Here is a 15,106-nt window from a genome sequence, read left to right on the forward strand (position 1 = left end):
TCAAACATAGCATCATTTCATTTTTGAAAGAAAAAAAAACTGAAATAATAAAAAGATTTAGAATTTCCTAACAAGAGAATAAACATTTTAAAATAAATAAAACATCTTCAGTATCCTGTTCACTTCAATTTGAAAAAAAAAATCCCGAAATAATTTCAATATTTTAAATATCTCGACTCACTCGCCTCTCTACAAATTTCATTGTATTTGTTTATTTTCCCAAGATTTGATGTTGTATGGAAAAAACCCAAATTTCAAACATTAACGAAATTTTTTGGGATTTAAAAAATAGTTGCAAAATTTTAAAAAAGATTCCTTTAAATTTTTCCACTATTTTTATTCTTCAACTCTACTGTTATGCCTATCAAATCCCATTCTATTTGTTTGCTTTGCAAAGATTTGGATTTTTAGAGAGAAAAAAAACTTCAACTCACCAGTCAGACAAAAAAAAAAATCGATAAAACAATAAATACTGGTTAATTGATTTTTATGAAAATTAAAAAAAACAACAAAACAGCTTAAAATCCACATGAACCCTTCAACGTTCAACAAATTTTTTGGGATAATACGGAAAAAAAAGAAATTACAAAAATTGTCCTTTTTTCCTGAAAGGCCACAGGTTTTTAATCCTCTTTAGGGGCAAATTCTATTACTTAAATAAACATACACTACATACACATAAAAACTAAATATTGGCGATGATCCTCTGGCCTGAAAGTTATTGAAAATATTATTAAATCTAATAAAAATCAAATGTTAATGAAACACAATATAAAAAAAAAAAACAAATTATACAGACAACATGGCGACACATACAGTCATGAAACAAAATAAAACACTTGAAGAGGGATTTTATTTAAATTTCTATTGATTTAATTTCGAAGGCGTTAATAGTTCGTGTCAGAAGAGATTATTTTAATATATTGGGAGAAAGTGTATTATTCTTTAATTTTATAAGGGCATTTAAGAAACATAACTGCTGCTTATCTAAAAAAATATTTTCCTGTCGACAACATTTAAAATATTGGAATAACAAAAATTGCAATATAAAACACTGATTTTTCAATTTACCTCAAGTCCAAACATGAAATTTTAAATTTTTAATGTTACCAATAAAATACTCTATAAAAAATTTGAAGAATTTTTTTATTGAATTTAATTTAGAAGCCGTTATAAGTACGTGTTAGGACATTTTGCTTCAAAGTATTGCAAGAGACTGTAGGATTCATTAATTTTTGGATATATTTTTGAGAAACATGACTGTTGTTTTTCTAAGAACAAAATGTTTCCCGGAAGACGAATTTCGACAAGAGTCAAAATATTGGAAAAAAAACATTTGACTCAATTCCAAAAAAAAAAAAAAAATAAGTATAAATTCACAACAGTTAAAAAAACAATAATATTTTCTATAAAAAATACTTCACAAAAATTTGGAGCTTAAAAATGTTCCCCCCAACAAATGGGAGGGAAACATAAATGAGTGGTTCATCTTGAAAAGTGCATTGAGTCAAAGCTCGATATAATGCAATACAATGCCCAATGCTGCATACCAACGGGTTATTTTGTGTTCCCATATTAATGTGGTGATAAGCCCTAATTAAATTTGAATTAATTAAATGCACAAGTTAGTGTCGTTGAAATGAAATTAGAAAACGGGTTTTAAAAATCATTTGCATTTTGTTAACCATTGGTGTTTCATATTGTGCATAAATGGGTCATAACTCAGCACACCACCAATTTTGGCTTCATATATGGAAAACACTTTTATATCTCAAATTTTTAGGCCAGAATTCGGGAAATATTGACCGTATGTCAAAGACGACCAAACGCAAAACTTGCGATATACAAAGTTTGAAGTATGTCGGGTACGTTTTAAATTATTTCTGTATTTTTGTTGAATTCTGTGGATGTGGTGTCAAATGAGATACCCATTTATCCCATCTTCGCATTTGACTTTATTTTAGCACTATCAAAAAGAATGAAACATTTTCTCACCTGGCCTTAGTGTGATATAAATATTTCGATGGACAAAGTTTGAGCTATATCGTAAAGTCCGATCACTAAATATGATATTTATTATTTTTCAATATATTTAAGATTGCCACAATATGTTGAAGATTCCAAGACAGAAAGGGGGAAGTTTGACATAAAACGGCGACATTATTTGATTTTTTTTTTTTTTTGAAGTTCCGATTATTCCAAAATTTGAAAAAAATGTCCGATATTGACCCCAGTGTGAGACTATTATTACAAGATATGGTCTTCATAGGATACTCTGTATGATTTTAAAAATGTTGACAAAAGCAAAAACTGTCGGAAAGAGCATTAAATTTTAGAATAAGTTTAGATTTGTTCGAATTGGTCACCTTAGGCACGAATTATGGCCTGAAACCGTCACGTGCTGTCCGAATGTTGCTCTGCGGTATTGTGGCCCTTTCCCGGTGAAGCGCTTGCTTGAGGTGATTGACACTTTGGTATTTTTTAGTGCCAACCTTGCTTTCCAAAATACTCCAGACACAATAGTCCAACGGATTGGTATTCAGAGATTTTGGTGGTCATTGTTCGCTGGAAATGAAGCGAGGAATCTCATTTTGTAACCATTCTTAAAAATGATGGTACTAGGCATTTCACACCCTCAGATATTCTTAACTCATTCTTGGCTACATTTATATTTAAATTTTAACTGTCTTATCCTATTTATTTGAGGATTTCGATCTTTCGAAGAAAATGGGGTTGAGCTTGAAATATTTAATATTGAAGCTGGGGAAAAAAATTATTGAATTCCGAAGGTGAACCCACGTAAAATATTAAGTGGATCATCAGGATCTTTATATCCTCTACAATAAAATACAGGGTATATTTAATTGGTTATTGCTGTTGGCAATACCTCGAAGTATTCTTCGGGAAGCCCATATATCTATGATGGCGAAAAATTCGAAGTCGAATTTCACCCCGTCCGTCTGTAGATAGAGCTCGCTATATTAAAGTTGTAGCTTTGAAACTGTAACTTTGCAGAGATCATGAATGTTTGGTGTTGAAAATGGAATGTATCGGTACGTATATAAGCGGTAGATGTCCCAAATTTCATCTAATCAGCTGTAATTTGGTATTTTACGTATGTAGAATGTTATGTTAATATATCCCCATGTAATGTTACTTCCTGATTTTCGGTATTTTCACCAAACCCCGAAGTAATCGGATATTTCAGGTTTTTGGTGGGTAGATATTCTCCTCGCAAAAATCGTTAATATAAGTATAGTTCCGTATAACCGAGTTTCCCAACTTTAGGAATTTTAAGGAAACCCAATTTGGTCATATATAAAATTTTCTCAGTGTCGGGTAAAAAATTCGGAACAGTCGAATTTAAGCAAAATGTATTATTTGCTGTAAAAAAAAACCTTTGGTAGACTTAAATTCAATAAGTCAGATTCTAAACATATTCGGTTTACGACATTAAGCGTCAAGGGAAATGAGTTCAGAAAGGGCTTTGATTGAAAATTAAATCCATAAAATTTTTGGTTAGATACATAATAAACAAAAAATTAAAAAAAAAAAAAGGAAATATAATAATCCGAAGATATTAGCTAATTGAATCCCAAACCATAAAATTTTGGTTAGGCAGGTGAAACATTCCAGGTTAGTAAATCCACAAATTCAAATCACAATCATTTCCAATCATGAAACAATCTCATTTAATTTTCATCATTCATGCTTACTATCCAAAAACCGACCATTGTACATTCGATTATCTCATCAAACACAAAATCATTGCCACAAGAAACCTGACAAAATCACGGGTTTCTTCATACTGTTTTCACATGTCACAACATACTAACATATGTACATAACAAAATCACACAACTCACATCTGACTACATATTGAGCACTTAAAAAATGGCCAAAAAATCCAAAATTCAACTGATCATGAGGCTTTTAAGTCATACAATTGGATTTATGTTGTTTTCACCTCAAAATACATTGAAAAACTTGAGTATGTTATTTATGTGTCAAACTCTAACTAGAAGTCTAACTTGTACGGCCATGTTACCCACTCGTAACTACCTACTCTGCCGACGAAGACTTCGCTGTACATTACATATTTTTAAATAATTATTATATTTAATTTCAAATAATTTGCTGGTCTATTTCATTTGCATATTATTTCGATCACAATCATCATCAAATGAAAATATCATTCATCTACATATACGGCTTCTTTGGTGTACACTCAGAGAAAAATTTATTGCAACGACGAAATTTTGAAATTGATTCGAAAATTAATTATAAAATTTATTTTCAAAAATATCGCATTGCTATAAAAAAAAATATTTTCTCGAGTGTATTTGAAGTCATTTTTCTTTTGCCCATAGTCTACACAACAAAATTTAAAACCCAGTTCTCCTGATCATTCGAACATACAAAAAACAAAAAAGAACTCTTTTCAAAACCCCCTCTCTCTCTTTAACATTGTCACACAACAAAGTTTGTTAACAAAAATTCCTGATGTTGTTGTTATTCTTGTCTCACCTACTTTCTACTTCACTAACATCACATTCGTCGTTCTCGTCGTCATCATTGCCGCCCAAAAAAAAAAAAAAAACAATCGCCGAAATCTCCAGATGTGGTGAGGGCCGTGTAATGTCACCCGACGCCAAAGGCTGCATGGATCGCAATGAATGTCTGGATCTGCCCTGTTTGAATGGTGCCACTTGTATAAATCTCGAACCACGAATGCGTTATCGTTGCATATGCCCGGATGGCTTCTGGGGCGAGAATTGTGAATTGGTCCAGGAGGGCCAAACGCTGAAATTGAGCATGGGTGCATTGGCGGCAATACTCGTCTGCTTGCTGATCATACTAAGTGAGCAATCCATAAAAATTGTGTTCTTTTGTTTCGAAGACATTCTTTTTTTGCAATTTTTTTTTTGTTAATTTAAAAAAAAAAACTACTTGCGCTCTAATTTTATTAATTAACATTTATCTCTTTGTCATTGTTGGAAAAAATGCTTTCTCGAAAATTGGTGTTATTAGAATTAGTTTTCGCTTTCGTTTCAATTTTGATGTTTCATATTATCCCCCCTTTCCGTGTCCATATTTTATGTAATTTTAATGCACTGCAAATAGTATCATATATTGCATATACAGGGTGTGCCAAAATGTATATATTTTATAATTAAATATATGAAGTAAAAAGGAGTAATTGTTAAAAAAATTAAAAAAATTAAAAAAATTAAAATATATTTTAATTTTCGTACGTGAGTTATAACCATTATCGTATTAAGCGTACTGAAACCAATATTATATAAAAGATAGAATAAAAATCGTTTTTTACATGTGTTGAACTGAGCACCATCTACATATTAATATTTGAGAAAGAGTATTTGTTTGATAAATATTTATTTAGCATTTAAAACTTAGAATATTTTCCAGTAAATAATGCCGTTTTGGGCCCAAATGAAATAACTTAATTTCGGTTTTAGATATAAATGTCTTATATATGTAAAATTTTCTCCGTTATTATCAGCGCTATCTACACATCAACTCTAATTTTGCTTATTTATAGCATTTTTATGTGAATGGTGCATACTTAGGGGCGCAGACAATTTTTTTACTTTATACGCCAGTGGTATTGTTTATCATACGAAGTATTAAAGTAAAACACAGAAACAAATCCTTTAAAATCAATTTTTAAACTTACAAAAGTCGGAGAAGGAATTTTTAGACAACTTTTTTCAAGGATCAAAAAACATGGACTTTAGACAATTTTTTTCAAGGATCAATAAACGTGAATTTTTAACAAATTTTTTCCAGGATCAAAAAACGTGGAATTTAAACAATTTTTTTCAAGGATTAATAAACGTGGATTTTTAGACACATTCTTTCAAGGACCTATAAATGTGAATTTTAAGACAAATTCTTTCAAAGGTCAAAAACGCGAATTTTAGACAATTTTTTCAAGGATCAAAAAACGTGAATATTTGGAAAAATTTGTTTTTAGGTTCAATAATCGTGGATTTTTAACTATTTTCTTCACGGATCAATAAATTTGGATTTTTAGACAATTTTTTTCAAGGATCAATAAACCTGGATTAAAAAAAATACGGAACAATAAACGTGAATTTTTAGACAATTTTTTTAAAGGATCAATAAACGTGGATTTTTAGACAAATTATTTTAAGGATATAAAAAAGTGGATTGCAGACATTTTTTTTCAAGGATCAAAAAACCTGGATTTGAAAAATAAGGATTAATAAACGTGAGTTTTTACAAAACTTTTTTCAAGGATCTATAAACGTGGATTTTTAGACAAATTATTTCAAGGATCAAAAAACGTGGATTTTAGACAATTTGTTTCAAGGATTAATAAATCTGGACTTTAAAAAATAATTTATAATTTTCATTTTTATCAAAGATCCATAGACATGGATATTTAGTTAAGTTTTTCAAGGATCAAAAATCGTGGATTTTTACACAATTTTTTTCCAGGATCAATAAATGTGGATTTTTTCAAGGATCAATAAACGTGGATTTTTTAGATACATTTTTTAAAAGAATTTAGAATTTAATTTTTATTCTTTATGGACCATGAGACCAAATAAATGGTCGTTAAAAAAAAAAAAAAAAAAAAAAAAAAAAAAAAAAAAAACGTAAAAGGCTGAATTTTTAAGAAAATTTCTTCCGGAATTAGATGAATAAACAAGGAATATTAAAAATATTTTTTAAGCGCCACTGGATCAATAATTATGGATTTTTTTAGGAATATTTTTCGAAGACAATTACACCAATCGATTTTGCTTTTCAAGATTACTTTTCGAGGATTGTATGACCAATTGACCCAATTTTTAATTTTTCTTAAGAATTTTTCTCAGGATCGTTAGACCAATAAATGAGAACTTTTGTAATATTTTTTTTTCGAGAACAATAACGGAGCACTAAATATGGATCTTTTTCATATTTTCTAAAATACTTTAGACCACTAATAGGGGATTTAAAAGATTTTTTCATATATCTTTAGACCATTAATAGATTTTTTCTTTCTTTAGACAGTTAATCGAGGACCATAAGGATATTTTCTCAAGGATCTGAAGAATTTTAAAAGTTGATTTTTAAGAATATATTCTCAAGGAAATCCGATAAATGTGGATTAAAAAAGACTTATACAAAGTAATAGTTCTTAGATTAAATTTAAACAAAAATTAATAATTCTGGAAAAGGTTTCAAAATTCTTATCTCGAAGTCCTTGAAAGAAAATTTAAAAAAAAAAATTGCTTAATACTCCACGCCGATGATTGACCTTAAAAAATTTAAAAAAACCCATACGATATGTGATATGATAGTCCTGAATTTTTTTTTTCAAAAATAGTTATTGGATTGATTGTCCTTGGAAAAAGTTGCAACTACTTCATGTTTATTGATAATGCTTTAGGAAATAAAAAAAATTTAGATACTTTTTTTGCTGAAAAGTCCGTGGAAAAATATTTTTACAATTAAAAAAAAACGGACCACCAAAAAAAAAAAAAAATAAAAATAATAGGTGAACCGAGAAGTATATTCTTTTATTTTAAATATTTTTCTGTCAATGGTTATAACTTAACATTCAATTTCAATATTTTTTTCTATGAACAATTACCCTTCATATTACAATGTATTTAATTAATATACCCATATATTTGGCACTAAAATATCCAATTTCATTTCCCAACAAATTTGTCATCTCAACTCATTTACATTTGCCCATTTTGTCGCCCAATTATTTTCTTAGTTTTCATTTCAAGCCTCATCAGCTTCCATTTTTCAACAACAAATTTCCACATATATATTTAATATAAATTTAACACCAATTTTTTCCATATGAAATAAAATAAATTTAAAAATTTTTTGACTATGCATGTTCATCATTATCACCCGCCCCATACAAATACAAATACCCAAATGCAATAGCAATGCTATTAGTTCTTCTATCACATACAACATGATGCATTCATATATACATATAAACATATATAAATATAAATATACTTTTATTCCATTTCATTCATTGTCATTTTATGCTCTTCATCAACTAGTAAAACAACAATTTTTTGTTCAATGTCATAATCACTAGCAGCAATTCGTTCGTTCGTTCGCTCATTCATTCATTCAAAAATTTCACTCACCAATCTCGACGCTCTGTCTCATCAAAATGATGTTGCTTGTTCCCATGTGTGTGTGTGTGTGCTGCAGCAATAACAACAGCAAACACATTTGGTTGCATTGATTTCAGTTATGCATTTTAATTCATACCTGCTGTGCTGATACAGTCGAACAGGGTTATGAGGAACGGGTTATCAACATCTATTCAAACCTGATTATTTGTTTGATAATACCCACATGAGTCGATTTCTATTATTGACATCCATGTCCATTACAACCTTGTTTGACTGTATGTTCACGTTTTATTTTTCCATTTTCTTGTAGCTTCAAACATCCATAAATTCACATTCACATATAAACATATCTAGATTGTTTCATAGCCGGAATGATAATTATTTATTCAAATATTTATACATACATATATTTTCCATTTAAATATCAACATCCATATATTTTAAAATCATACAACTTTAGTTATATCTACATAAATGTTAGAGCCATATTTAAGAAAAATATGTGTATATCGATGTATATAAATGTACAATAATTTAAAAAAGAAGATGGAGAAGAATAAGGAGATGCATATATTAAGTCATATACAATTAATTATAAATTATGGAATTAGAGGTAGTTCTACTTGCCAAAGAAACACACAAAGGTAGGTGAAAACGTGAAAAATTATAAAATTCGGACTTCGAAAAGGAAAATAAAATTAAAACTGTATGGAAAAGTCAAAAGTCGGGCGGGGCCGACTATATTATACCCTACGCCACTATTCATATTTAGTAGAGCTCCCGTAACAAAATAATTTATTTGAAGTAGATCATACCACCTATCAATATTTGATTTTAGAGCAGTTAAAATTTGGTTTCAGAGGGAACAAATTATGGGAGGCATATCCAATTCTGAATCGATTTTCACTAAATTTAACGGAGACATAAAATTTTTGCAAAGGTATTTGTGAGCTCTTTAAGATATCTGGTACCAAATATTGTTGTCAAATGCATATTACGAATGTGAGGGACTTAAACACTAAATGTACTTGCTCCTCGACTGAATTCGGTTGGATCTGACAAAAATCAGGTCATTTGGATTGATATTAGCTTTTTATTATAGAATAAACCAATCACATTACAGATATGTATGGTAGCTATATTCAAATCTTAACCGATCTCGATAAGATTATAAAAAAAGATAAAAGTTATTTCCCAGCTCTATTAGATATCTGGTACCAAATATTGTTGTCAAATGCATATTACGAATGTGAGAGATTTAAACACCAAATCGGATGAAACATATATATCGGAGATATAGCTATATCTGGACCGATTTTCACCAAATTTGCACTTGCTTCGGTCGGATATGCCAAAATTCAGGACATTTGGAATGATATTGATCATTTGGTGCACAATTAACCCGAAATCGGTTGAAGATATATATGAGAGCTATATCTAAATCTGAACCAATCTTGATACAATTTGGCAGAGGTATTTCTGGGCTGTATCTGATACCAAACATAATTTTTGTGGTTGCATATTACGATTCTGAGGGACTTAGAATGAATGCTTCTAGAATGAATTCGGTCCGATGAGCTACAATTCAGGTAATATTTGGACTGATATCGGACATTTGGTGCACAATTAACCCGAAATGTGTACGGTCATGTCTGTCTACTTTTCTAAATATCTCTTCCAAGTACATACGATAGCATGTATGCGATTTGGCCCACACCTGGTACATAGTAACCATAACTCCGAAATGATTTTTCGAGATCGAGAAGAGAGTAAAACTGGCTCGAATTTGAGCGTGACAAATTGGTCAATAAATCATTTCATCATTTAAAATGATTGTTATTCCATTAAAATACCTATTTAGTCCACAATAATGAGTTGAAGCAGGTTTGCCCAAATATTCGAAATTCGCCTGGATCCCGGAATCCATTGTGCGGTCAAATCTCTTTAATCTAAATGATCGAAGAAGAGAAATATCGAGTATACTCTATTTTTCGATGTCACTCGAATTAGAGCGAGAATGCTTAGCTCGTTTTGGAAAGGACTAAAAATTTGCTAGAAATCGAGCAGATTCTCTTGTCATATCGGGCACCCTTTCTTGTCACACCGTCGTTGTACTTGTATGTTGAGAAAATACCAGAACCCCCAGCTGCAAAATCAGATTTTTTCACTCGGTTTCACTTTTAGAGAAAACTTTTGCTCGATTTCGAGGTCTAGCACGGACACTTCCACATAAAACCAAATAGTAGAGAGTAACCTTCGTAGAAAACTCGCGTTCTTCAAGCACCACAGGACGCCATAACCATTTACATTAAAATTAGATCGAGTTTGAAGATGGGCAATATCAGAGTACCCAATTGGTTTGAACTAGAACATGGTTATAATTCTACAACACAAGTCTCAGGTGGTAAAACAGAAATTTCAATCCCAACATTCAGCTATCAGCACCATAAAAAAAATTTAAATATTTTAATACCGTAACCATCATCCAAGATGGACCATGTAGGCGAATATATTTGGGTAAATCCCATAAAATGATCGAAATCTTTAAAATTAATAAATGTCAGAAAACAAAATTTATGTTGGATGTTGGCCTGAAATGGTTCTTTTTTTCTAAATAATAAAATCTTTTCAAAATTGGGAATCGAACAAATTTTTTTGAATGAAAATAGTTCTTTCGAAATCTGGAATTGAAGAAATTCTGCTCGATTAGGTTGTAATTAATTTACTTTAAGAATGGCATACTCCAAAAATTCAATTTGTTTGCCTTTCCTTTTTATAAGTCAGGTTTATATTTCTAAAACTCATTGAGTTACACTTATATACTTTGTAGTTTGGCATAAATTCACGTAACAGTTTTTCGAGTTTATGAAACGTTAAAATACTCCAATCAATGATTGATCTCATACAGAAATTTAGCCCAGATATAACCACCTTGTGGCAAAATATTGTCCATGTATTTATTTATTTATTTTTTTTTTTTTTTTTTTGCATAATAACATTTTTAAATCGGGAAGACAAATTTTAGTCTACACCTTAAATTGCACTTTTCTCCAAAGTGATTTTTTTTTTTTGAGATTTTATACTCTTTATGTAGTTGAGCGATATTTGAAAAAATAACCATATCTTATGGCGGCATATAAACGTACATACATATATATAGGCCTATGCCTTTTTCGGCTAAGCCACCGTTTGATTGTGGATAGTTTTTCTCCATTCATTCCAAATTATCATCGAATTAATCCCATATTGCAAATTTTACCTAAATCATCGAAAAAATGAAAAAAGACATACCCGCATTAAGACATTTCCCAAGTTTTCGCTGAACAAAAACGAATTGAAAATAAAAGTGTTTAAAAAAAGCGACAAACAAACTATCGCGTCGATAACATGGTTTTTCATAATACCTCCCCCAAAACCTTGGCACTTCTACTAACATCATTCCAACTCCGCAAAAGGAGAAACGAAAAAAAACCTATTATTTCATATAAATTTTGCCTTGGTGCCGTCTTTAGGTGTCCCGCTGGCTACAAAATCGCCGGCAGTACGTGTGTCAACGACAACGAATGTTTATCGTTTCCCTGTCGCAATGGTGGTCGCTGTCGCGATCATAATCCACCGAAAAAATATGAATGCCAATGCCCAATGGGCTTTACCGGTATGCATTGTGAGCTGGAATTATTGGCATCGGGTGTATTGACACCGTCGCGCGATTTTATTATTGCATTGGTATTGTGTTCGAGTACATTGATACGTAAGTATGAAGAAATTTTAATGGAAAATATATTTTTAGTTTTTATGGATGGTAATGAATACTTATTAACAAAGTAAGAGTATATACTTTTTTGTCATATATATTTAAAAAATAACTAGAGTAAAAATATTACTTTACTTTATTTCATTAATTTTTTTTTAAATCCTAAAAATATGCAATATTTTATGTTTTAATCTAAATATTAATTTTTTACGTACCCATAATCATACCATATAAATTAAAAATAGTGTTTCAGCCTAAAAGTATGCTTTACGTTTTCTTAAAAAGTTAATGTATGTCTAAATATATGCCAAATTTTAAGGGTCTATTTTCATTTTTCAAAACTTTAGAACTATATTTTCTAAATGTTACCCTCAAACACACCATATAAATTAAAATTATATTTCAGCCTAAAATGATGCTTTATATATTCTATCAACGGTGATTTATACCTAAATATTTGTAATTTTTAGGGATTTCATTTCAATATTCCACAAATAGTAGAACTCTATTTTGCTATTATAGAGTTGCCATATTTTTATATTTTTTTCTAAAAGTTCCCAACGACATGTATTGAGCCTCTTCATCAATTTTATCCATTTTTCCTTTAAACTTTCATCATTTATTATACTTTTCATATTCATTTTCAAAACAATTTAAAACTTTTTATCGATAATAATTACCATATACTCGTGCATATTTTTTTGCAAAATATGTTTGAACGACCATCACATCACTTAAGACCATCATGTGCAACTTTATTCCCTCAACATGTTGGATGCTTTCGTGCATCGTTGTGCTGTTGTTGCTGTTATTATTATTCTCCCTCAACATTCACGTTTCATTAAACTTATTGATGTTTTTATTTTGAACAGTTATAATGAAATGCATACTTTCGAATTTTTAATTTAATTACATGTGGCCATATACCACACAAATTGTGCTCAAGGACTCAGTCGATTGCTTTCTCTCGTTGGCTCTCTCTTTCTGCCTGCGAAGCATATCCATGATGATGATGATGATGTTGCATACACTTGTTCCACGTCACCTTCAGAATTATTAAAACACTCGTACAAACGGATACATTTATATACATATTTGACATTTGGCATGGGAACAGTGGGATAGCAGGAGAAAAAAAAATTATTATTTTTTTAATTTAAAAAAACATACTCAGATAAAAAAAAAACATAAATAAATATATTTATTGACGTGAAGAAGAGCGTCATCTATAAAGAGGCTTCTAATTTTCCAAGGAAAAACACCAGCATTTTTCCAATATGAGATAGATATTTGCCCAAAACGTTACCAATGATCTTATCAAAATATAGATGGCGTTTGCTCTCTCACAATTGCCAAAATTATATTGTTTTGAAAAAAAAATAAAAATATAAACAAATATGTTTATTGACGTGGAGGAGAGCGACATCTGTGATCCAACTAAGAGGAGGCTTCTGTTTTCCAAGAAAATATAAAACATCTGCATTCTTCCAATATAAGATAGATATATGCCTAAAATGCTACTAATGAGCTTATCAAAATATAGATGGCGTTTACTGTCACAACTCCCAAAATAGCATTGTTTTGAAAGAAACTTAATCCTTTGTGCACCATTGCACAATAACGTCGATTCTGCCAAATCACCAAAACCTGAATATTTTTCAAAAATTTGCCAAGAGCTACTCTCAGACCTAACAATGCCTAGTTCTTCTCAAAGCCAGATGGCATTTTTATAGTGTTTAAAACGTTAAATTTTCAAATCTAAGGGAAGTCACTTTCTAGGTCATCGTTTGCCTGTTAATTTTGCCTTCAGTAGTATATTTTAGCGTATAAAAATATGTGCCAAGAGCGTTGTTAAAGAACTATATTCATAACAAAATATAGATGGCGTTCGATGCTATATCTTGCACATTGGTTATGTTTTCAAAGAAAATAAAATCAACTTAATCCGTAGCGCATCACAATTAAATAGGACTTTCATAATATAAAAGCTCTTGTCTGGGACTTTTCGAAGAATCTGCCAGACGGAGCCAGCAAAACATGATTTTCTCACAGCCAGTTATAATTTTTCGCAATACTAAAACTTGCAAAATTCTAGTCGTTCGAAACCCCATTCCTAAGTCTTTAATGGAATTTTTGATATCGAAGTATAGATGACACTCGATGTCATTTTGCCTGTCATTACCGAGTGGTAATCCCAAGGGCAAACATAGAATACATTTTCCAAAACTAAATGTCGTTTTTAAGCCCCTGAAATTGTTAACTACTAGTCGGCACAACCGAGTTTGAAACAGATTCTACTTGGATGTTAATCGAAAACAAAAAACAAAACTCTGCTCCAGAATTACTTTACTAAAATTTTTCATTTCGAAGTATAGATGGCGTTCGTAGTAATTTTTTCGCTCCCATTGCCAAGAGGTGGTCTTAAGGGCAAACTAAGCGTTCTTTGCTCAAAACTAGATGTCGCTTTAAAGTCCATAAAATTTTTAACTTCTAGTCGGTACAACCGAGTTTGAAATAGTTTCTACTTGGGTACTACTAAAACAACAAACAAAAGTATGCTACAGAATTACTTTTCTACTTTTCACATCGACGTATAGATGGCGCTCGTTGTCATTTCCCCTCTCCTTACCAAGAGGTAATCTTAAGGGCAAACTAAGCGTACTTTTCTCAAAACCTGATTTTAACTACTAGTCGGTAGAACCGACCTTGATACAGAATCTACTTTGATGTTATTCGAAAACAACTAACTAAATTCTGCTACAGAATAACTTTACTACTATTTTTATATCGCAGGCGCTCACTGTCCTTTTTCGCTCTCATTACCAAAAGGTAATCTTAAGGGCGAACTAAGCGTACTTATCTCAAAACTGAATGCCCTTTTAAGGTCTTTTAAATTTCTAGTTGGTACAACCAAGTTTGAATCTTCATAGATATTACTCAAAAAAAAAAAAACAAAATTCTACTCTAGAATTATATTTTTTTAATTCGTAAAAATAAGAGATAAAAGTACAATCGAAACATTGAAGTACAGATGGCCTTCGTAATAGAAATACTATTTTTTGAAAGAAAATAGCTAATTTGAAGATTCCAAAAAAATATTAATTGATAGTCAGAAATGTTTTTTACGATCTAACAAATAAACTACCCTTTTAAATTCTTATTTTTTTAAGAGCATCTTAATCACAATGGAAATATTAAAGTCTAG

General features: G+C 30.5%; 1 protein-coding gene across 3 annotated transcripts in view; it reads left to right on the forward strand.

The window, feature by feature from the left end:
- The window catches only part of LOC101889387 (neural-cadherin), a 348,725-nt gene that overhangs the window by 316,869 nt on the left and 16,750 nt on the right, over nucleotides 1-15,106 (forward strand). For 2 of the 3 annotated variants that reach the window (XM_059123979.1, XM_059123980.1), the window contains exon 18: nucleotides 4,620-4,861. In XM_059123979.1, the coding sequence (XP_058979962.1) occupies nucleotides 4,620-4,861 (242 nt within the window). Of the gene's footprint in view, nucleotides 1-4,619; nucleotides 4,862-11,659; nucleotides 11,899-15,106 lie in introns of all 3 variants that reach the window. The other variant, XM_059123981.1, reaches the window with a different exon arrangement.

Source organism: Musca domestica, unplaced genomic scaffold (genome assembly GCF_030504385.1).
Source record: "Musca domestica strain aabys unplaced genomic scaffold, Musca_domestica.polishedcontigs.V.1.1 26, whole genome shotgun sequence".
Lineage (NCBI taxonomy): Eukaryota > Metazoa > Arthropoda > Insecta > Diptera > Muscidae > Musca > Musca domestica.